At 38.1% G+C, this 25,734-nt stretch overlaps 2 protein-coding genes across 3 annotated transcripts; both read right to left on the reverse strand.

Annotated features, from left to right (window-relative positions):
- LOC107614046 (SAC3 family protein C) lies at positions 1-19,595 on the reverse strand. 2 transcript variants are annotated; one of them, XM_021109773.1, is made up of 9 exons: positions 19,578-19,595; positions 4,771-5,123; positions 4,593-4,693; positions 3,123-3,344; positions 2,124-2,345; positions 1,932-2,017; positions 1,650-1,746; positions 1,008-1,100; positions 1-341 (listed from the first exon to the last, which is right to left on the reverse strand). In XM_021109773.1, the coding sequence occupies exons 2-9, from the start codon at positions 5,015-5,017 to the stop codon at positions 177-179; spliced, it is 1,233 nt and encodes a 410-aa protein (XP_020965432.1). In that variant the 5' UTR covers positions 5,018-5,123; positions 19,578-19,595; the 3' UTR covers positions 1-176. The 2 variants fall into 2 exon arrangements, with proteins under 2 accessions (XP_020965432.1, XP_016171756.1); XM_016316270.2 differs by lacking the exon at positions 19,578-19,595 and having other exon boundaries at positions 4,771-5,229.
- On the reverse strand, positions 17,001-17,858 carry LOC107611615. The gene has a single exon (XM_016313523.1). It carries the CDS (start codon positions 17,856-17,858, stop codon positions 17,001-17,003), a length of 858 nt encoding a protein of 285 aa, XP_016169009.1.

Below are 25,734 nucleotides of genomic sequence, written 5' to 3' on the forward strand. Positions count from 1 at the left end.
GAAAAGAAAGGAACAGAAATTATAGGAACCAAAACCAAATTGTGTAAATTACAAGAAAACTTATTTAAGACATACGAGTAGTAAACTTGTGCTCTCATGCAAGAGGGTATCTATCATGATACATAAGAGAAATAAATATAACCACCACCATCTTTTATGACGCTCGGTCTTATCTCCTAAAACTTACTTTCATATTCCTGCAAGCCCAAGAAACTATAGTGCTGGAACCCCCCTTTGGGATGACTAAAGGTAGTTTGCTTTGTGGGAAGTAACTTATTTCCAGATTCATCTGTGCAAGTCTTGAGACCACATGAATTACAAAAGGATTCCAAATCTGATTCCTGTCATCAGATTGCAGAATATAACATAGCTTAGAATGTGTCTACAGATCAATTGACATGATAAAAACATCTCATTCAACAACATCGAACATATTACGGCGTGACTACACAATCTTACGAATCTCTTGCCTATAGATATAGCTTGCTTTAAGCAAGTTTGCCTAGATTTCTGGATACCAACTATTTGTTTCTTGGAGTAAGTATAAGAGCAACTTCAATTGAACGCTTTTAAAGTTTCAAATCTCACATATACAGGAAGAATACCATTTCCAAATTTCACTTTGCATTGGAGATGATTGATTAAATAAGACCGGTCTCAGTATAGAGACAATTTCACCTTGGTGGAGAACCAATTATATTTTGCCACCTTATATAAAGTTTAAACCGAATTGAAACCAAACATTGAACTGACAAATCTGTTATTTAGTTTAAAATCACTATTTATAACATATGGTCCCACAAATGCTAATGTGACATTTTGTGGATCCAACATGAAATTGAACTGAAACCGAACATAGAAGATGCTCTAATGACCAACTAACCTTTACGCTACTTGGAAATTTACACACACTATTACATAGCACAATTATTACTTCTTACCGACAGTTTATGTACATAAGAGAAACAAGGTGCAACTTATGGATAGGAGCAAATTAAGATTCATACCTCTATCATCAAGAGTTTTGAAAGGTTGAACAGAGGATATGGATGAAGCTTGTAGCCCCCAAAATTTATGCATGATATAGCTAGTGCACGAACCTTTAAAAAAATGTATCGAAACACTCAAATCCCGTATCACTAAATATAAAAACATATATTATGAAAAGAATTGATATCTTCACATATAACAAAATTCATGTAAAAGAAAAAAATGTTAGAAAATAGACATGAAAAAGAACTGTTTATTCAACATTATACATGCACTGGATAGGAAGAGACAAACAAACAAGATGCAAGAATAGTCTCCAACATGTCTCCATGCCTTGTGCACTTCTATTTATTATTATTATTTGATAACATAAACTCTAGTTGAAGGTTTAGAGAGGAAATAAATGGGACATATTAGCAGTAGATACAACATGGATTTCATTTTTAGTAAAGGTAAGACGGAGTGCATCAAATTCACTTGGGTTTGATCAGGTTTGGTAAGCTTTTGGAATAGTTCATGAAGTCATACAAAAAATCAAGAGGGCTATTAGTCTATTACAATCACAAAACATAGAAAAACATGCACAAGGAAAGTAAGCAACCATCAGTCAAATATGTGACAGAATATAAAAGAATGCAGTTACTAGTTAAAGCGATTACTTCATTGATATAAGGCTCCATAACGCAGTACTGAAGGTATGATGCCTGAGATGCTGTGGTCCAAAAAAATTCCTTATAATTACCAAGGCGGAAAGACCTGTCAAGAAGAAAGAGAACATTCGTAATGGGCATGCCTTCCCTCATCATTAAATACATGATATGGCCTCAAGAAAAACCAACAAAAACATCCATTTTCCTTTTTTCTATTTTTGGGATAGCAAAAGAACATTCATTTACTTATTAAAGTATCACAAGAAAGTCAATTATTAGGATAAATATTACCTTAAGATTCTCCTGGCAAATTGCATTTCTTTTGACTTCAGTACTAGGGCTGGTACACAGCAAAACCACAAAGAAAGTGGTTCAACCTGTGGATCAAAAAACAGCAACAATTACTTAGGACCCTACAAGGATGAAAGTAAGAATGGACAGTAGGAAAAAAAAATCTATCACACCAATGATGTAAAGATTAACCGTTGGTTTGCTAGAAGAGTCAAGATGAAGAAGCACATGTAATGAACAGAACTCAGCTTCATTCTCATGCACATAAGTTGAATTTCGATTTGCTTCATACAGATTGAACAAGGATGCCAATGTCTTTGTGAGCTGTTCCAAGTTGAGATGATGCATTGATGCAATGTTTGGATCACTCATAGAATGCCGAAGCTTGTGGTGTGATATAACATGAAATTTCACCTGCATGATTAAACATGTTCAGCTCATTATTTGAATTTTACAAAATGAAACATGGCAGCAAGAAATATAATCACTTCAGAAGAAGATAAATGCATCTCATTTAATAAAGGGAATGACATCATAATCCATCTTGTTCATGTAAATAGCGTGAATCTCTTTAGATTGACACAGCATGAAAAGGGGGAAACAACTCGTGCAAAATTAAAAAATGCCATAACAAATATTGTACACAAACACTGAAACACTAGTAAAAATCAACGTATAGATAGATAAAGAAATGTCTCTGAGCAAAATTCACACATAACTAAATCATTGAAATAGATAAACTTTTCCTTCCCCAGATTGTTATAGGTCTTAGTCAGCATGGTTTTGTGCTTCATAGTATGTAAATCCTCTGTACTATCCTGAACTGATTTCTCAAAACAAGTCTACTTTATTTTCTATCAAGTCATCACATGAACCCATACTGCAAATAGTCTTCCTTTCTCTGATTTTCAGTATCCAAGTTTAGGGTTTAATTTTGACATTCAGAATTAAACATATGTATTGAAAATCAAGTTCCTTAGCCATTCAGTGAATGTGTTAAACGTTAAAATGCAATTTCTGAATCTGACAAACATGGACCTTCCAAGTTTAACAAAACCTGAAGTTGCAAAATCACCTATGATGTGTAACCTAAGTAACATAAAGTAGTGTCATTTGTGAAAAGCTAACCTCAATAAATGATGAAATATACAAAGTACACAAATCATAGAAATCCAAAAGAGAAAACTATACCATTTGCTCATACATATAAATTGCTTTCTTGTTAATGATATTTTGCATGGTAAGATCTTGACGTATGGACCTTGTCCTATCAGAGATAAAGTCGTGAACCACTTCAAAAGGATGCTCTTTAGATTCCAGCAAGCTCATAAGATAATTTAAAGTATCTTCCAATACATTTAGAGGCCGCACATCAAATGGTTGGATATATTTGGTCGATATAGTTCTGCAAAACTGAAGCAAAATAAAATATGAAAAGCTGCAAAACCAAGAGATATTGAATATCAGACAAGACAAGCCTTTTAAAAGCCACTTATAAATTATAATGACATATACAGAGAATATGACTTTAAACAACTATAAAAGGAAATAAGAGGAAAAATATAATCCCTGTGTATTCTAAAAATTACAATCATACAAACAACACTCAGTGTGTAATGAAAAGCCAACTACATAAGCTTTCTCCTATATACTTTAGTCACTATCAGATTTCAAACAAGATTGGCAATGTTGTTTATCAGTTGAGACTCCCAGCAGACTCCCTAATTGACAACTTTTTCATATTCCAGTCAAAGATTTGCTTCAATCCATCTAAGGTTCCTGTGATTTCAGCCCCTTTTAGCGTTTGTTTTGAGGTAATGAGACAGAAACTGAGAGACTGAGATTCAGTATCATATTTGTTGGTTCAAAGACTGGTACTAAAATTTCTGTCTATGTTTCCAAAATTTCAGTATTTCAGTACCTCCAAAAAGTGGGAACACAGGAGACTAAAATTTTTAGAGATAGAGACTAAAACTTTAATAACATTTTATACCTAAAATACCCTCATTTCAATTAATTAATTTCAATTAATTAATTTCAATTTTATTCTTTGTGCAAATTAAATTAGAGTTTCATTCTTGTTTTAATTTCTGTCTCCCATTTTGCACCAAATAAAATACTGAGATTTATTTCAATTTCTGTCTCTTAGTCTCTGTCTCTCAGTCTCAGTCTTTCCGTCTCTGTCTCTCCACCAAACGCTACAAGTATCCTAAGTATGTGCAGATTTTTAGTGATGGGAATTGATCAAAGGAAAGGATTAAAGGAATCAGGTAAGGTCAAGAACCGAAACCTTATTTAGCATTCCATTTCTGTTATTTTGGTCAGACTTTGTACACTTAACAAAATCAATCAATATAGAAGAAAATATTTCTTCATCTTCTTTGGGTGCCGTACCTATTGTATCACAGTTCCCACAGTTCTGGGAACTCTATTTAACACCCATATATTACTCTTAACAGACACACAGTCAGACACATAATGTTGACTCTTGAATTGGTGCTTGGCATCATCAATTTTTTTTAGCTTAACCCTTAAAAAAAGAGCCAATAAAAAAAGAAAAAGCAAATTGAGCTTGATACAGCAGAGTACATCCTTCTAAAAGTACATACAAGTGTATATTTAATAATTTAAAACCAGATACCATGAGAGAAACTTCATTACCTTTTTCACGGCAAGGGATGGAGATGATTTTGCAGGATTTCCATGTAGCCTCTCAAAGACTGCCAAATCACGGAGGTTTTCACGCTGGATCCTCTCTCGTTCTGCAAATGGAGACAAAACCTGTTAAAATATTCAACTATATAAATATTTTTTCTTTTCTATTTTTTTTTTAATTTACCTGGGCACATGTACGGACAGGTTCCGACTAAAGGGTTAAAATCGGGAAAGGATTGAGGATCAGCATCAGTAGCGTCTTCCTGCGCGTTATTGAAGGGGACCCTAGCAGCGTTGGAATGAGAGCGAGCAGAAGATGAAAATTTGGATTGATGACGTGTCACATTGGAAGGCTTTTTCTGCGTGTAGGAGGTAGAAGAAGAAGAAGAAGAAAGATTCTGGTGTTGGTTCCTTGATCGACGAGCTTCCATGATGGTTGGAATCTTGTTTCTTATTTGTTTTTAACAGGAGAGCACTCAGCACTTTGCTGATTCAGTACTTGACACTTGACAGGTTTCAAGAGTCTTTGCTTTACAACTGAGACCTAACTGAAGCAGTAAAAAATCATGAGATTCGAATAACACAATAATTAATTAAATATCAACACAACACTACTAGACAGTGAAAATTGAGCAGAGACGGCACTAACCGGAGTAAATCCCCATAATGTTTTTCAGATTGAGCTCGTGCACCAATGTTATTCCTGACTTTTAAATTGCTTTAATTGCACCCTTCAGATTGAGTTCCGTGCGAAATTCTGGTCCTTCCACCTAATTCCGGCGTGACTCAGCAGCCGGAGCTGGCTGCTTATGGTCCACGTAAGAACACACCTACAAGACCTGAGAAACTGCCACTTAGAAAAAGGTCACCTACTCCAACTGGCTCTACATCATTCAATCCAATGGAGGGAGTTAGTGAGGCAACTGCAGCAAGACTCGCCAACTTCCTCAAGTTTGTGCCCACCCTAGAATTCAAACCGCCAAGGAAGAAGTGATTATGATCCTAGCTTTAGGTTGAAATTATAAAAGATTGTAATATTTTATGGAACAATTATCTTAGTCTTTTTTGTTTGGTCATGGTGATTTATAGACACCTCTGCAACTTTTAAATACTAAGTAAGTTGCTGGAATCTAGCTGAAACAATGCTCAGTATTTTTTGGCTTATTATTGTCATCAATGCATTATTGCAAAATTTTATATGAACTATTTTTATTGTCATTCAGTTATGAATTGTGCCTTATGTAAGCTTTTCCTACTGTTGTTTATCCATAACATAATTGGGTGTTCAATTATGTTTACAAAAACAAAACCAAATAGTCATTCAATATATCAAAAACAATCTGATGTCAATTACATTGTTCATAAACTGGATTACACTAGTTCTGTATTTCAGTTCTCACCCTAATCAAACTTTCAACAATAACATCAACATAAACACAAATAACACGAATACCCTTATACCAAGCACTTAGATCATCAGCTTTACATTTCTCACATCTGCTTTCAGTTTGCCCACCTTCCATGCAATGTTCATCTTCATCCCACCATGCTCATCTTCTTCATCAGACTTCAGCGGCACCTCATCCTGTACCGGATCTACCCAGACAAATAACCCACACCAATTCTTTTTACTAGTCTGCAAATATGCATCAACCTTATCAAACAACTACCTCAACTAACCAACACTAGAAATTTCAAACAGTAATTGCACTCACGTTATAATTCGGACACCCGAAGAACGGCTTATTAGGATGACTCTCCGTCCCTGACCACCGAAGGACAGGCCTGCACCCACAACCACACCACTCTGGAACTGCTGAACACTGGCTACGCACAGTGTTCTCTCTCCAGTTTCCGGTCGCAGATGAGCGATTCGACCTCCGAGAAGCATGACTGTCACTCATGGCGGGAGAGGACGAAGAAGAAGAATAAGAGGAAGAGGGAAGAAGAGCTTGAGCTGGACGACGAACCAATTCACACAGGAAGAGGGAAGAACAACTTAGGGTTTATAATTGGTATCAGGGACTAATTTAGGGAATTCGGAGATTCTTTGATGATACTCCACATCAGCAAGCCGTTTAAGGCTGCCTACGTGGACCATAAGCAGCCAGCTCAGCGCTCTGGCTGCTGAGTCACGCCGAATTGGGTGGAAGGACCAGGATTTCGCACGGAACTCAATCTGAAGGGTGCAATTAGAGCAATTCAAAAGTCAGGGGTAACATTGGTGCACGGGCTCAATCTGAGGGACCATTATGGGTTTTACTCGCACTAACTGGCTACAAAGTCGATAATAAAGTGGAATCAGAAGAGATAAGAAGAAAAACTGAAAAAGTAAAACTTCATGCATGTCATTTCGAGCTAAGCCTCAGAGTGGTCCCTGAAGTTACACTCGTACTTCATAGTGGTCCCTGAACTTAACAATTACTCAAAACAGTACCTGAAGTTACACTCCGGGACCCAGTGTTGTCCTTTCGGCACATTTGCTCCAGCTGGCGTGTTCGGAAAGCTGATGTGGCTAAGTTGGTGACACATGGGCAACGCTGAAACGACGTAGTATCATTGGTGGCGCGTAAATGCCCTAAAACGATGTCGTTTCAGTCCAAAGTTGGTTTTGAAGAGTCCCTCATCAAACGTTAACATAACGCATTGTCTTCCCTCCCTCAAAATACAACAAAAACCCCTCCTCCCCTATACTCATCAATGGCGGTGGATGAACTGCTGTAACTGTTGCGATTTCTTTGGAGCAAGACTGCTATATAGGATCGGATATCGTCATCTGCCTCAAACGAAGACTGTATCGAAGGCTGGTTTCTCTGAAAAAGGTAAGGAAAAAAAGAAAAAATATAATGTGATATAAGGAATGCTCTGTTTTTTGTTAAGGTTGTTAGTTTAATCTCTTCAGCAGTTAGAAATAATTTTTTGGAGTGTAATCTGTGGGTATGCATGATTGTGTTTCACAATATTTAGCTAGGGTTTGATCGCAACTAGTTTTCTGAGTGGTTAGGCTAATGAAAGTGTTGACTGTATAAAGGTTGTTTGTCATGGTGAAAAGTTGTTTCTTATCTGTTATTCGTTGCTGCACTTACAGTTAATGTGGTTGATCATTAAACTTTGTTTTTAAATTGCAGATGGGAGACCCTTGTATAACCATCATATTTCACCATGGAGGGTTATTCGTGACAGAGTGTGATGGAAGTGTGAGTTACAGTGGTGGACAGACTTCTGAGTTGCCGAGACTTGACATAGACACAGTTGATGTATTTTTTGTCCGAGACTACTATAAGACACTTGGGTATGACAATGTGACTCACTGTTGGTGGCTGGTGCCTAATAGGCCATTGCAAAGTGGTCTTAGAGCTTTGACACATGACAAAGAGCTTATGGAGATGTGTTATCTTACTCAAACTAACAAGGGAATTGTCCATGTGTATTATGAACATGGGGTCTCCGAACCTGTGTTTGATGAGATAACAGAAGTAGCATCATCCAAAGGCAAGGAGTTGATAGTGCTAGCAGATCCTATTCCACATGCATACCCCCCTCCCCCATCAATGTGACAGCCAATACAATTTCCACCATATCACCACCAATTCCAACCTCAGAACCAATAAATACCACAATTCCTAATCCAACAACAATCCCTCCAACTATGCCTACTAGTAAAGGTATTTCAGAGTCAAATCATAAGAGTCACATTACTGCATCTGCTGTTAGTTATTCCAAATCACCACCCAAAAAAATGGCAGCACCCACTGCTGCTGCTCCCACTGTTAAGCCCACCCCACCACCCAAAACAATGGCCAAACCCACAGTTGCTACTAGTTCTAAGACCAACCTACCACAAAAAAGAATGGGCCAGTCCACTGCTGCTCCTACAAGCAAGCCCAACCCACCACCAAAGTCAACGGCCCAGCCCACTTCAAAACCTCAAACAAGATCAGCATCACAAAAATCAAGGAGGTCTGATATACCAAAGAAAGGCTCTCAAAAAGTAAAAAATGCAGCATTACATGCTAGGAGACCTTTAACAAGATCAGCTGCAACTGGAACTTTTGGAAGAGCATCTGGTAAGGGAAAGGATCCTGAAACTGTGTTTGTTAGCTTGTCTAGTGAGGAAGAATCTTCAGACAGCCATGATAGTTATGACAGTGTAGAAGACAAACCGTATAGGCCTGCTGGTGATGATGTCTCCAGTGAGGAAGAAGAAGTGTTTATGAAGAGATCAATTGGAAAGAAGAGTACTGTTAAAAAGAGGACTACAACTGATAATGAAGAAGTTAATGAAAAGAGTTCAGTTATGCTTGAGGATGACGGTCTTGTGTCTGCAGACTCAGGGTCTGAAGATGATGAATTCTTCTTTGGCCCGATTCCTAAGGTTGGTGAAATGGGAGCATATTATGATGCTCAAGATGGAGCTTATGATGAATCTGATGGTGGAGAGTCTTGGCACTCTGAGGAAATAAAGACTCCACCAAACTTTGAGGATGAGTTAGAGGATGTTGATTCAGATGAGGTGTTTTCGGTATTTAGGGAAGGAGGAAGGTTTGGTGAGCTTAAACTAGAGGTTGAGATGAAATTTAATTCAAAGATGGAATTTAAGGAAGCTGTTCGTGAGTACTGTATCCAGGAGGAAAGACGGATCTGGTGGAAGAAGAATGACAGTTTAAGGATGAAGGCTGTGTGTAAGGGAGAGGACTGTGGCTGGGTAGTATATGCTTCCAAGGACAGTGAGGGTAACTGCTGGCAGATCAAGACATTTATGGACGATCACACTTGTCCTAGAGAGACTAAGAACATGCTAGCTAACAGGAAGTGGCTGAGTTGCAAACTGGTTAGGAAATTAAGAAAATATCCCAACCTTAAACATTGTGAAGCTACACAGTACTTTAAGAGCAAGTGCGACTTGGACCTCAACAAGTCTTCAATGACAAGGGCTCTAGGGGATGCTAGGGCCATAGTTTATGGAGATGCTACTACCCAGTATGGTATGGTTAGGGATTACGGGTTGACATTACTGAAAACTAATCCTAGCTCCACTGTTAGTATTGGTGTTAGACCTCATCCCAATCCTGATGAAGTTCCAACTTTTGATAGGATGTACATTTGCCTTGATGGGTGTAAAAGAGGTTTCAAAGCTGACTGTAGACCACTTATAGGGTTGGATGGAGCATTTCTAAAAACAAAACATGGTGGTCAAATCCTCTCTGCAATTGGTCAAGACGCAAACAATCACATTTATGTGATTGCTTATGCAATAGTGTCCATCGAAAACACTGAGAATTGGTGATGGTTTCTGGAATTGCTGCACCAAGACTTGGGTGATTACAAATAACATGGTTGGTGTTTTATTTCAGACATGCAAAAGGTATTGTTCTTGTTTATTGCTAGATATGTTGAATAATGGTAGTGATTCTTAGATATACCTGCTGAGTTGTAAATAATAGTAGTATAAATTGAATAACTTCTGTGTAAATTAAATAATTGTTGTATTAAATACCTGCTGAGTTTAAATAATTGTTGTATTTAAATACTACCAGCACTATATTAATATGTTCACCTGGAGCCTTTGACAAAGAGCTTTTTACCTTAATTGAAAGGTGTCATTTGATGATAAATAACATCATTATTCTTTTCATGGTTACAAATTTTATTTACAACTTAACAGCTTTGCTGAATTTGCTGGTTTATACACATAAATCTGTTTACTGCTATTTAGACTCATTGAGTAATTGTTGTATGCTGCATAGTTGTGGTTGCATTATAGGTAGGGGGTAGTATCTGTTTACTCTGCTAAAGGACCAAGTTGATGTCACTTACACAACTTTAGGGACCAAATTGAGTTCATTAAAATAACATGAGGGACCTGTTTGAGGCTCGATTTGAAACTTTGTTACTGACTTGTTGGGTTTGCAGGGACTTATTCATGCAGTTCAGGATGTGTTCCCAAATGTCCATCACAGATTCTGTGTATGGCATTTATGGAGGAACTTCAACAAACAGTGGAAGGATAATCAACTTAGAGGTTTGCTTTGGGAAAGTGCAAGGTCTACAACTCAAGAGGGATTCGTCGAAGGGATGAAAAAATTGGAAAAGCTAAATAAGGATGCTTGGACTTATCTATGCAAATGGCCAAAGACTTCATGGAGCAGGGCATTCTTCAGCAGTGCACCAAAAATGGACAACATCTGCAATAATGCATGTGAGGTTTTCAACTCACGGATCAAAGAACCTAGAGCCAAGCCTATTATCACACTGTTGGAGGAGGTCAGGATGTATGTCATGAGATCTATAGCCAAAAACAATGTGAAGTTGAGGAACAATGATGGGATTCTACCTCCAATACAGAGAAGTAGGTTGGAAAAGATAAGAAAAGAATAAAAAAATTGGGTTCCCATGTGGTCTGGTAATGCAGATTATGAAATATGGCTGTGGACTTAGGCAAGAGATTATGCACCTGTGATTTTTGGCAGCTAAGTGGTATGATTTTTTTATGCATATTTTTTAATTTTTTTATTTTCTATTTGCAGTTGGAATTTTGTTTATTTGGCCTACAAATATGTTTTTTTTAATTTTGTGTAGGGATGCCATGTGCGCATGCATGTGCCGCTTTGGCCAGGGCTGGTAGAAGGCCATATGAATTCTATCATAACTGGTTGACCATGGAAGCATACAACAACACATATGCCTTCCATATAAATCCAATCCCTGGCTAGGCACTGTGGGAGAAATCACCACATAATAGACCTTAAGCACCAAAGTTCAAGAAGAAGCCAGGGCCAATTAAGAAGAAAAGAAGAAAGGATGCTGATGAGGAGCCAAGTAGAGGCAAGAAGCCGAAGACCTCCATAAAAAGAGTTCATAAAAAAGGACATTGTCGCTATTGTAGTGAATTAGGTCACACAAAGAGGAACTGTCATAAGAGGGCTGTTGACGAAGAATCAGCTACTATGGCGGCGGCTGCTGCTGCTGCTGCTAATTCTGATGCTAATGGAGTTGAGGTCAATAATTCTGCTCCAACTGCTGCTGTAAATGGTGGTGATGCCCCAGCTCTGTCACAGGATCAGGTCGAGATTCAGCTTGATCATAGTCAGCGTATTTTGTCAGAAACTGATGACTCGCAACAGGTTAGTAATATTACGTACCCATATATATACATGTATATTCCACTCTTTTAGTTTTGCTTAGTCACATTAAATTTTTTGTGTTTCATACATAGGTGCAACCACCCCCTGTTCGGCCACCCAAAATGCCTCCTAAGAGAAAGTTGTCCATACCAACAAAGACCAGTCCATCAACAAGCATACCCACTGCTACCACCCAACCAACCAGCACCCCATCTGCAAGCACTCCATCTGCTCCCTCTGCAAGCACTCTCCCCACAAGCACTCAGCCTGCAAGCACTGAAACAGCAAGGAATCTACCAGCAACCACAATGCGATTTATGCCTAATCTTGGATTCAAGCCACCTAGAACCAAGAATTATTGACTTAGTTTAGTATATTTAGGGACAGTATGGTGTCTTTATTTGTCTGTTTGGCTGAAGTAATTTACTGTGTATGCTTTCTTACTTACAATTCCAGTGTTGGAGATTGAAAACTTATGACACTTATGTTTTGAAAATTCTGATATAGTTGGTGACTATTGTTCTGACTTTATAATGCCTTATTTTGGATGTAATCAATACAATATGAAATATGAATTATGACTTTCTTGAAGAGATCAATGTTAGATTTTTGGTTTTATTTAGTACTTTCATATGCAATTAAGATGCATTCCAAAGACTGTCAATTCCCATTTTATTGACAACAATTATATTTTGGATGAATAAACTGGTAGTTCGTCTTGTTTTTTCAATTTCCAAAATATGCAAGAACACTAGTCTCAATCACTTAATTTTCATTTCTTTCAAACAAAATAACAGCTACAGCAAGAACATGAATAAGTCATTTGTTTCTTCCCAGATACAATTGGCCAAACTGCCTATCTAACTTTAAGACAAAAACAGCTACTGTAACCAGCAGTATAAATACAAACACCAAAACTCCACCCACTTTCAGAACCCTAACTTCAGACTCTAATCTTCTAAGTTTCCAAGCAAACTTCAGCTTCCATTCTTCATTATCAATTGAAGGGCTTGCTCTACCATCACATGTCATCACATCTTCTTCAAGAATTTTATCAATCTACAGAAATAAACCACACCACTTCTTGCCTACAGTCTGCACCAAGGTAAAAGAATCAACCAAATTTATATCCAAAATTACAGCAAACAACAACAACAACAAATGCTTACATTGTAGTTTGGACAACCCATGAATGGTCTCCCTAGATTAGAATCCGCCGTTGACCATCGCAGCACTGGTCTCAAACCGCATCTACACCATTCTGGCAAACGCGAGTCCCTGTTCCTGTTCATTCTTCTCATGATACTTTCAAACGATCGTGGGTTGTTCGAGCTCCCAGCAGCGTTGCTTGCGCTAGCCATTGCCGTCTGGGTATCAAGATGCTGAAGAGAAACCAACGGAAGAGACCAGACGAGAAGAGAAGGGCACTGGAGATTGAGCTTCAGATTTGGGAATTAGGGATTTTAAACTTCGAATTAGGAACCAAATTGAGTTAATAAATTTGTTCATCCACCTCAGCTAGCCGTTAGCGTTGCCTAGGTGTCACCAACTTAGCCACATCAACTTTCCGAACACGCCAGCTGGAGCAAATGTGCCGGAAGGACAACACTGGGTCCCGGAGTGTAACTTCAGGTACTGTTTTGAGTAATTGTTAAGTTCAGGGACCACTATGGAGCACGAGTGTAACTTCAGGGGACCACTCTGAGGCTTAGCTCATGTCATTTCATAAAATATCATCTAATTATGATGAGGTTTGTAAAAGAAGATACTAAGATATAAACTCATAAAAAATAATACGTTTTTTATTCAAAAAAAAAAAAAACTTCAGCCTTCAACCTTCAACTTTTCATTTTAGGATAAAATAGTTTTTCTGTTAAAAAATTTATTAAATAGTAATAAAAATTATTTTTGTTGAGAGTTTTATTTATAATTTGTGGGATTTTAAACTTTCACAAACTATCAATAAGTTTATTTATAAGAACTTTTTTTACTAGTAGTGGTTAAGTAAAAAAAGATTATTGCTAGAAATGATATCACAGGCAAAAATTAAGAAAAAGTATAGGTAGACAATGAAAATATTAAACAATGTGAACAATTGATATATCGGATGTTCAATTCATTAGGTGTGTGGATGGTTATTCTAATATTAAGATTTAGGTGAGTAATTTGGAATGTAGTGTGTTTTACTTGAATTGGGCCAATTTTAGAGCCTGTTGTTCATTTTGTTTAAAAAACTCATTAGTTACTTAGCATAATCTAAAAAATAATTGACGAAAACAATAATGATAAAATATGGTTATACAATAAAAATAGTAGAAGTAGAAGTGATAATGATGAGAATAAAAAAGATAGTAATAATAGCGGTCATAGTTGGTTATATTAAAAAAAATTGGGGGATTTACAAATAAAACTTCAACAAAATTAATTTTTATTACTATTTAATAGATTTTTTAACAAAAAAGTCATATAAAATAAAAAAGTTGAGAATGAAAGTGTCTTAATTTTTTTAGTAAAGTATCATTTATACCCATGAAAGTTGAAAACGCTGACAAATGTACCCACAAGAGAAGAAAACTACCAAATGTAACCATCAATCGTGACATTCGTGGGACAAAACTAACCAAGCCTTATTCCGGCGTTGACTCCGTTAGTAACTCATCCTCCGTGGCACTTCCCGGCGTGACATGGCTTGGGGGGCCTCTTACGTGGATTGCTGAGGTGTGTGACCGTTATAATGTATCTTCAACCCCAAAATTTTCCAAATTCAAACCTTGTTCCATCCCCAATAAGAACCCTAACCCTAGATTCACAAAAATCTTCGAAATTATACCAATGTCGAGGCGAAGACTGTTTACTCCAACTTCGACTGGCAGTGGTAGTGTGTCTGGAAGCTCAAATTCAGGAAGGGTACACGATAGGAAGTTCAATGGGAGATGTTTCTGTGGGTTGGGGGTGACGCTGTTACAGTCAGGGACGGCGATGAATCCTGGGAGGTGGTTCGTACGTTGTCCCAATTGGAAGGTAACCCATTTTACACCCTGTTCTGTGTGAGTTGAATCTGTATCTGATTATAGTTTTTCTGCCATGTATAGAACTCGGACTACAACTTCTTTGCATGGGTAGACGAAATCGAAGGGCAATGGGAGGGTTTAAGGAGACCACTGTCAGAAAGAAAGATGCAGGAAGACGCTAATGACGCGAAGGCTGAACTGAAGATGCTGATGATGTTAGGGAAGTGTGAAGTTGAAGTTAGTAAAGTTAGAATTTGGCTTGTGATTATGTCAATGGTGGTCGTATGTAATGTTGTCTGCACTTTGTATCTGATTCTCAGGGGATTTTGAGCCCAAGTAGTTTTCAGTGTTAGGGTTTGACAGAAATACCCATGTTCGATTCTATATATGTCATTTGTAGACATGTGAAATCCAGAAAATGTCAAAAAGAGTCTTATAAGACTTGTAAATTTGCAGAAGTTATCTATTACTAATACTAATTTCAAGTCTTTTTTACTTTCTGCTCCAAAATAACATGAAAAAAAGGCAAAATAAGCTCATAGGTACGTAGAAATTGAGCAACTGAAGTATTCAAGTTATACTAGTCATAGGTGTGACTTTTCAACAAATGCACAAACACCAAAAACCAAAACATAAGCAATTGTAGGTATAGTATGTGGCATATCCAACAATTGTAACATAAACTGCCATGACACAGTACCAAAAAAAACATTATATAAAGACTCTTGCTTCAAGGAATTGGAGTGGAGTTGCTGCTGCCGCTTGATCCTTCCTTCAAGTGTGCAGTTGTTGACCTCTTTTTCGGTGGTGGACGGAAGGCAGGCTGAGGCCATCGAGTTGAGCTTGATCCTCCTACTGTGGGAGTAGGCATGAATTCCATGAATCTGGAAGTAGTCCCCTGGGAGGCAGCTTGCATGGTTTGAGGTGTGACAGTGGGTGGCACATCAGAGGCCGTGGGTGATGGAGTAGTAGTAGCTGGTATTACTGGAGCAGACTGTGGTTGGTGAGTAGTTGGTGGTGGTCTTCGCAGATTCTTCTTCTTTCTTGGTGGCTTTTTTGTAGTTGTTGGCCTAGTTGAAGGAGACCTCACTGGATTAGGAATCGGTTGAGGAGCTGAGGTAGTCTCCTACAACAGTAGACACATATGATTGATTTCATTAAGAACTTTTAGAATGAAGTTGTAAAATACATCATTAAACTTACATGTGGTGGCTGAGATGCTGCTGCTTCAACAGCTTCCAGAGTCTCTTCCCAAAACATCTCCTCCAGTCTTGCAGCCTCATCCCCATCATCCTCAGCAGCTGGGTGTGGATTTGAACTTTGTCCCCCAGCACTCCCAGCCATGGCTTCCTTCTTCTTGGAACAGCTACGACTGTTGTGTCCAGTCTGCAATACATGTAACATGAACTCTCATTTTGTTGACATTGAAAGCACAAGTAATGGGAGCATATGAATTATGGTGTACCTTTAGGCATTACTTGCAGGTGATGGGGCCATACTTTCTGGGGGCCCTATGAGGATCTGGTTGGGGTTCCTTTGGGGCGTCATTCTTTTTGTCTCTTTTCAATTTTGGCCTCCTAATATGCTTCTTGTATACTGGGGGCAATATAGGAGGTAGATCAACATATTGCCAGTATTCCTGGCTAGGGACAGGCTGGATGACATACTCATATGTGCTATTATATGCCCCCATAGAAAGCCAGTTATGTGCATGTTCCTCTGGCTTCCTATTCTGGTATGCCAGTGCAGCACATGCATGCCTGCACGGCAAGCCAGTCAGTTGCCGAAACCTACAAGAACAAGTCCTCTTTCCTATATCCACCATAACCTTATGAGGCAGGCACTGTACTTCATAGACATTTCCAGGATCATCTCCGGTGGGAAACGGCCGCCACTTGTTGCTCTCCCTTTTCTCTTTTTCAAGCCTACTCTGCTGCACAGGAGTGATTACCCCGTTATAACCCACCAAAGCCTTCTTGTTTCTTGCAATTATACTCATCATATAACACCGCACCTCTTCCAGCATAGTTACGATAGGTTTCCCTCTCATTTTCTTGATCCTAGAATTGAATGATTTGCAGTTGTTGTTGGTATAATTGTCAGATTTTGGGTACTCACTAAAACCACTCCTACTCCATTGACTTGGAGGGATTCTGTTCAAATAGTCCCAAGCATGGGGATTAACCCTTTTGATTCTATCCAGTACAGCATTAAACTCTTGAGGGGTTGTGACCATTGATTGCAGCATTACCTATGTCTTCTTGGAGGAGTTCCAGAAATCATTTCCAGCTATCCTTGCATTCGCACTCCACAACAGCATATGCTATCGGATAGATATGGTTATTGGTATCATGGCCGATTGCAGTCAACAACTGCCCAGGGTAGTATCCCTTTAAAAAAGTTCCATCTAACCCTATAAAGGGCCTGTAGCCAACCGAAAAATCCTTTTTACACCCTTCCAAGCATATATATATCCTTTTGAATTTGTGCCCAGTCCCTTCAACATAATCAGTACTAATCCTCACAGTGGAGCCTGGGTTGGTCCTCATAATCTCATTAGCATAGTCTCTAAGAACAGCATACTGAGCTATTTCACTCCCTTCTATTAGTTGTTTCGCCTTCACCATAGCCCTGTATATCTTCCTCTCGTTCACAATCACGTCATACTCCTTCTTGAAAAAATCTTGTGCCTGCCTTTGAGTCAAGTCTGGATGATCAAGGATCTTGTCCTCAAGCTCCTGTACAACCCATTTACCATCTGCAGATTTATTCTTGTTAACTCTACTGCAGGTATGTTCATTCACAAACGTTTTCACCTGAAAGCTTAATGGAAACGACCGTTTTGCACAGTATATCTGCCACGGACAACTCTCATCATAACATATGGCCTTGCACCTAGTTGAATCCACCCTTAGAAAGAATATGCTTCTCCCTAAGTTGATGTTGAACTTCCTAACTGCCTTCTTGAAATGGTCCAGATTTTCAAACTCCATGCCAAGCTCCAACCTTACTTCCCTCACTGGAGCATCAGGATTCGCTTGAGGAAATGCTACCTGCTCACTGTCTTCATCATCACTTGCAACGGAATCAAGCTCCTCCGACTCGTAACAATGCATCCCTGCACTTGCCTCTGACATATTTTCACCATCCACAGGTATATAGAATGAAGGATGCTTGTTTGGATCCTGGTTGGGTATGAATGTTTACCCTGAAGGTGGAGGTCTGACTGTTGATCGTCTCTTGGACTTCTGTTGACTACCACCACCCATATCTGCATTTATATCTGGTTCGGGCTGTGAACTACTGGGTTGACTACCAGTACCGGGTTCTTGACAAGGCTATAGGATGTACTGTGTGAAAACCTCGACAGATTTGGCAGGCCCTTTATCCACAGTGGGAGCCACTGACTCCGCAGAAACTGGAATTTGGTTTCCATTTTCTTCACTTGCAGCTGACACATTTGGTTGTTCAGGGTGTGGATGAGTGTTTTCCGGAGGTTGATATGGCGGTAAGTTGGGTTCAGTGGGTGGATTTGGTAGCTGAATGATCCTTGGTGCCTCATCGAAGGTAACCTTTGGTGAATGGGTGGGTATATTTGGTTGATCATTGTTGAATTCTGGTTGTTGTGTGTTTCTTGGGGTATGATGGACTTCTTTCTCTCCCGCAGCATCCTCTGTTTGAGCATCCCGTCCAGGCACACCTCCTACAGTCTCACTCAATTTCACCACTTTCTTTCTCTTCTTCTTTGGGGTTGGGGGTCTCCTAACACACAATTTGGTTCTGTGCTTCACTGGGGTCCTATTAACAGTTAATATCTCAAGCTCTGGCTCCGGTTCGTTGTTCTCTTCTGCGAACTCAGGAAGGTCAACTGGATGCTCGGTGAACACTTCAACTCTCCTCCCATTAGCAATCGCTGCTTCATACATACTCACCACATCCATGTCTAGTCTAAGCAACCTCAACCCACCATTCAACTCCTTCCCAGGTTCAAGCCAGTAAAGCTCGCTCACATCATTGTACCCTATGTCCTTTACTAGGTCATTCATGAAGAACTTATTAAGCGTGTCCACATTCACTCGTTCAATCTCTGTTTTCTCACCCCCAACATACGCCAGTTTCCCATCATCACCCTTTTTCAAATTTTCCTCTGTGACTAATGACTAGCGTAATGTGGATAGTTGCCATCTGCAAACACACATGTATAGAGAAGAGAAAACGAACTCAGAATCACATCATAGCCACTGAGAAGACACCCTAATAAAAACAACATACCCACAACCATGCACCAAAAAACCGGAAAACCAACACAGAGAAATCGAAGGTTAGTGCTTACCTATGGATGAGACCACACAACTCCAACAGCTGACACGAAACACACCAACAAGCACCCTCTCTTGAACACGGAGATTATCGTCGGCACCAAAGATTTTCTGTGAGTGGAGAAGATGAACTGTCTACTCTTAGGGCTCTACCCTCTGTTCTGTGAAATGCGGGAAGAGGTGTACCTTTAATAACTGTTCAATTCTAATTTCCCCTTTTTTTTAAAAAAAATTTTAATTTTGAAATCCAATTGTATTTATTTATAATTTCCACATAAGAGGCCCCCCCAAGCCATGTCACGCCGGGAAGTGCCACGGAGGATGAGTTACTAACGGAGTCAACGCCGGAATAAGGCTTGGTTAGTTTCGTCCCACAAATGTCACGATTGATGGTTACATTTGGTAGTTTTCTTCTCTCGTGGGTACATTTGTCAGCGTTTTCAACTTTCATGGGTACAAATGGTACTTTACTCTAATTTTTTATACAAGAGCTGGAAGCAATGGGTTTGGCTGGTTCAAAATCTCAATTTGCCTAACCTTTTGTGGGTTTGGCTTTGGCCAATCAACGTGACAATTTCGTCTTGTATTGACATCACCAATGGCACTTGCTGCATTGACAAATTTTCCGTCACCACACTCTCCACGGACATTCTTATTCATTGTGGCTTAAGTTGTCTTATCCTCATCAATTTTACTGTTATTTAAATTATTTTTTTATCAATAATAGGTTTACCATTGTAATTATTTTTTTAGTGAGAGTACATAAAAAGTACATAGTATATAAGGTGTAATAACTCAACAAATATTTTTTAAGGAGATTTTTCATTCTCTTCAACAATAAGAACTTATTTCTCTCCCTCTCTTAATCCCTTCTGGTTTATCAAACCATCAACATCACAGCTTGAACAACTTAGGGCATGAGATTTTCTTCATGGTGCGGTGAGTGTGGAGAGCAACCAAGAAAAAAAAAGTTGTGAATTGAGATCAATCCAATTTTGTCATTTTCTTTCTATCCCTAATTTTTCTTTAGACATTTTCTTTCCCCCATTCTTACCTCTTCCTTCAAACTCATCCAATAGAGTTTGATGAGAGGCTATTTCGTAAGATTCTTTCTTAGTGAACATAGCTGTTCCGATCAACGAGTTGGAAGGAAGAAAATCTGAATCCTTTTTAATCTGAATCATGGAACTACATTGGCTTGCTCTCATTGCAACAAGCAATGCCACATAGAAGATGTATGCTATAAGAAGTATGGGTACTCCTCCCATTTCTATCAACGGCAGCAACATAACACCATCATCAATCACGTGGTCACTGAGGGGCATGATGATATACTCAGTGACAAACAATTCTAACTCAATTGTCTCCAAGAGAACACTGGAATATCAAGATCTAGGTTCACTCCAGAGCAAAGATTTGTCTTGTTAGAGTTGATCAAAGACAAAAGTGTGCAGCAACAACCTCATAATGCAAATCAAATTTTGACTAATTCCATTCAGACTTCCACTCTAGGTAAAATCATTGCATTACATTTTAATGCGAGAATTATGAGTATTATCACTCCAAAATCTGCACTATGGGTCATTGATTCCGGTACAACAGATCATGTGACTTTTGACTTAAAAGATTTTGCAAGTTTTCAAAATATTGCTCCAATCAATGTGATATTGCAAAATGAGACCAAAACTGTTAGCACCATCATTGGCACAATCACATTCTCTAAAAAAAATTTTCTCAAAAATGTTTTATACATTCCTTCTCTTGATTTTAAATTGATATCTGTGTCAAAGTTAACCTCAAACTTACATTGTCAACTATTAATCAATGATAAGTGTTGTGAGATACAAGATAGATCCACATCAAAGATGATTGGCATTGCTGAGTGTATAAAAGGATTATATACAATGAGTAGAGAACCAGAATTCTCTCACTTTTCTCCTCTTCCAACAAAGCAAGCTTCATTGGCGGCAACTACGACTACTACTCATCCCACCACACCTTCACACAGTGAGCACAATAACATTTAGCATCTTAGATTAGGACACACCCATGCATAAATTAATTTTCCTGAAAAAGTATTATCCTTTTATAGATTGTATTGCTCAAAACTTCCTTGTGATTCATGTCATTTTGCAAAACAAAAGAAATTATCTTTTAATCTTAGTATAACTAAAATAAAAGATTGTTTTGACTTAGTTCATATGAATATTTGGGGTCCTATTTCTGTCCCTTCCAATGAAGAACATAGGTATTTTTTTACTATGGTGGATGGCAAGAGCAGATTCACTTGGATTTTTTTATGAAAACCAAATCTGAAGCATCACAATTGGTTATTAATTTTGTAAATTTTGTCAGAGTACAATTTGAAAAATAAGTTAAGTGTATAAGGACTGACAATGGGCTGGAGTTCACTCTAAAATCCTTTTTTTGCATCAACTGGAATTTTATACCAAATTTCTTATGTAGAAACACCAAAGCAAAATGGAATTGTAGAGAGAAAACACCAGCATATTTTAGGTGTTGCTAGAGCACTGCTATTTCAATAAGGAATTTCACATTGTTTTTGGCAATACGCAGTTGCTCACGCCATTCACCTAATTAATAGGCTGCCCAGCACTAACCTGGATAATGCTAGTCCTTACAAGCTTTTGTATGGTAACTTACCTGACCTTTCATATTTAAGAGTATTTCTTTCTCTTGCATATACCTCCACATTAACAAATTCAAGAACAAAATTAGACCTAAGAGCCAGAAAAACAGCTTTTCTTGGTTTTAAATTAGGAACAAAGGGTTTTCGACTTATTGATTTAAAATCAAAGGAAATTTTCATATCCAGAAATGTAACTTTTTATGAAACTCATTTTCTATTTTTACATTCCACTAGTACTGATATTTCTGTGGTATCCATTCGTACTCCACAATGCATTAATCTTTTTCAATATGATACACCATCCACACATCATTTGTAATCACCCACACATACCACATTCACAGATTCAAATGAACATTTCTCAAACTCAATGCACTCACCAATTTCCTCACACACCATTGCACCAATTACCACACCACACACTAACAATGCACCTGTATCACAACACTCTGACATCACGCATGACTGCATTACTAGAAAGTCTGAAAGAGTCAAGAAACCACCTGCTTATTTGAAGGACTATCATTGTATGATAACCCACACAACTCACTCTAGCAACTTTGCGAACTCTAACTCTTTATATCCTATCTCACAACACTTGTCATATGATAAACTAACCCCAAAATATAAGTCACTTTCTCTAGCCATCACCTCAAATCAAGAACCTAGCACTTATGAGGAAGCGGCTGCATATGAATGTTGGAGAAAGGCAATACAAGATGAATTGACAGCTCTAGATCAGAACAGAACTTGGTGTCTCACTGAACTCCCAAAAGACAAGAAGGCTGTGGGTTGCAAATGGGGTTTTCGGGTAAAATTCATTCCTGATGGCACCATAGAGAGGCACAAAGCGAGGCTAGTTGCAAAAGGATCCACTCAAGTGCAAGGAGTAGATTATGGTGATACTTTTAGTCCAGTTGTCAAAATGACTACCCTACGAGTAATGTTAGCATTAGCTGCGGCAAAGAAATGGCATTTGAAATAGCTGGACGTCAACACTGCCTTCCTTCATGGAGATTTGGACAAGGAAGTTTATATGAAGATACCACCCAGTTTGGTTGTGTCACAACCAGATTTGGTTTGTAAATTGCAAAAATTTCTATATGGGCTTAAGCAAGCAAGCAGGCAATGGAACATTAAGCTCACTCAGACTCTTGTGGATGCTGGTTATAAGCAGTTTTTTATGATCATTCACTCTTCATCAAGAAACAATCTGAAAGTTTGACTGCCATTCTAGTATATGTTAATGACTTGGTTTTAACCGGTAATGACATTGGTGAAATCAATTTCATCAAGCAAAATTTGGATGACAATTTCAAAATAAAGGATCTTGGTGATCTCAAATACTTCTTGGGAATGGAAGTAGCACGCTCTAACTCTGGAATTCATATTTATCAGCGGAAGTACACCATGGACCTTCTCAGAGATTTTGGTTATCTAGATTGCAAGCCTCTCTCTACCCCATTTGACTATAGTCAGAAACTCTCAAAGGAATCAGGCACCATTTTAACAGACAACACTGTTTACAGACAGCTCATCGGCCGACTCCTTTACCTCACAAACACTAGACCCGATATCTCTTATGCTGTGGGATGTTTAAGCTAATTTTTGGACTGTGCAACCACTTCTCACCTACAGGCTACTTTTCACGTACTCTGATATTTAAAAGGCCGACCTGCAACTGGTCTCTTCTTCTCCTATACTTCTAATCTGCATCTCACAGGATTTGCCGACGCTGACTGGCCTACCCGTGCCGATACTTGTCGCTCTGTTTCCGATTATTGCTTCATGCTTGGGAACTCTCTCATTAGCTAGAAGAGTAAGAAGCAAACCACAGTTGCCAAGTCCTCTGCAGAAGCTGAATATAGGTCTCTTGCTGTTGTCACTTGTGAAGCTAGTTGGTTATCTTTCTTAATAGATTTCATTGGTTTGCCGCTTCAAAAGTCTATCACTCTATTCTGTGACAACCAGTCAGCCATTCACATTGTCAATAATCCCATCTTTCATGAAAGAACCAAACACATTGAAGTGGACTGTCACATTATTCGTGAAAAGCATTTGTCTAGTCTCATTCATCTTATGCCAGTTCATTCCAAGGATCAACTTGCTGATTTTCTTACCAAAGCTCTGCCACCGAGTCCTTTTTTGCTAATATTTCCAAGCTAGGATTGTTAGATTTACACAATTCTAGCTTGTGGGAGGGTGTTACCTAGATTATTTCTTTATCAATAATAGGCTTACCATTGTAATTATTTTTTTAGTGAGAGTACATAAAGAATACGTAGTATATAAGGTGTAAAAACTCAACAAATATTTTTTAAGGGGATTTTTTATTTTTTTCAACAATGAAAAGAACTTATTTCTCTCCCTCTCTTAATCCCTTCTGGTTCATCAAACCATAAACATCACAGGTTGAACAGCTTAGGGCATGAAATTTTTTTCATCCACAATAATCCCTTGTCTCTGCATTTTCGTTGACATTACAGTCATGAGAAGTTATTTTTGAAATGGCTAAAAAATAAACGAGAAAGTGAGTTGAATCTTGCTTAAATATATCTTTTTGAAACATGAAGTTAAGAAAGATTATTAGGTCTTAGAAATTGTGAACAGTAAAAATATTAATTTTTTAGGTATACAGAATACTCATAACAGTACCAAACGTAGTTTTTTATGTATATGTGCAATTTAAACAAGATAAACTAAGAGGTATAGAGTTGAGAAGAAGTACATGTGTATACTAAGTTGGCATAAGATAAACAAAGTTTATAAAAAAAATGTAAAAAGATGAAGTACTTAAGAAGATTACTTAAAAGTAAAAAAAGAGCAGAAAATTACATTCTATTCAAAACTTCTTCATTCTTCATATATTCTTAGTTTGATCCCTCAAATTGTGTAAGAAGTACAAGTTCTTTTTGTTGGGTGCATTATTTTTAACACATATGGTAACCCTTTTTTTAGTAATCAAAGAGGTATCGTGACATTTTTTATACTTGCATTAGTAGAGTGGAAAAAACTTCTTTTCATACCGTCTAACTTTTTTAAACACTTGAGTAAATGTTAGATAAAAAAAATTAGATTTTAAATTATATTTATATTTTTCAATTATCAAAATTTTTTGGTGACTGAAATAAACTAAAAAAAGAAAAACTAAATAAAGGATCTTCTTAAATAGAGAGACAATCATTTTTAAGACTATTCTTAAACTCCTCCCAAGGTGAAAGAAGTTCCACATGAGAAAGGTGTAACTTCATCGCTATCTTTGCCATAGTATATGCCACCGTGTTTGCATCTCTCATAATTAAACAAAAGTCAACACGCCAATTCCAATGCATGATATCTCTTATTTTGAGCACCAATGGATCAATAGACCCAAAACCATCTTGGTGATTAGTAACAAGATTAAATGCTTCCACACAATCTATCTCACAAATAACATCGCGTTGACCCACATCCCAAGCTAAGAGATATCCTCTCCAAATGGCAAACAATTATCCTTGAAGAATACTATTACTCTCAATCATTTCCAAACACCCCCTTTGCTAACTCCCATTACAATCTCTAATAACACAAGCAAAACCAACACTATCACCCGAACCAAAATAACTAGCATCACAATTAATCTTAAAAGTACCAATGGATGGGGGCTTCCAAAAACCATTTAGAGTAGAGGGAAGGGACATACGTTGTAATTCAAAAATATTCCTAAGCTCCTTTTCTGAAGTTAATGTAAGACAAATCACTTTTTTCGGAGGCCAAGTTTCATGAGGATTAAAGATGTCATTATTCCTTGCTCTCCATATCTACCAAAGTCCCGAAAAGAACTTGAACGGATGCTCTCTGCTATGATACAAGAACCAGTTCTTCAAATCCAAAGGATGACAAGAAATATCCAACCTATGCCAAACAAACTGAGCTTTTGGACAATCCCGAATACAATGTAAAACCGATTCCTGGCTAGAAAGACATCTTGGACACCTATCCGATGACGACATCCCTCTTCTAAAGCGAAAACTTGCAGTGGGAAGAGCCTCCTTAAGACACAAC

This window comes from Arachis ipaensis, chromosome B08, assembly GCF_000816755.2.
Source record: "Arachis ipaensis cultivar K30076 chromosome B08, Araip1.1, whole genome shotgun sequence".
NCBI lineage: Eukaryota > Viridiplantae > Streptophyta > Magnoliopsida > Fabales > Fabaceae > Arachis > Arachis ipaensis.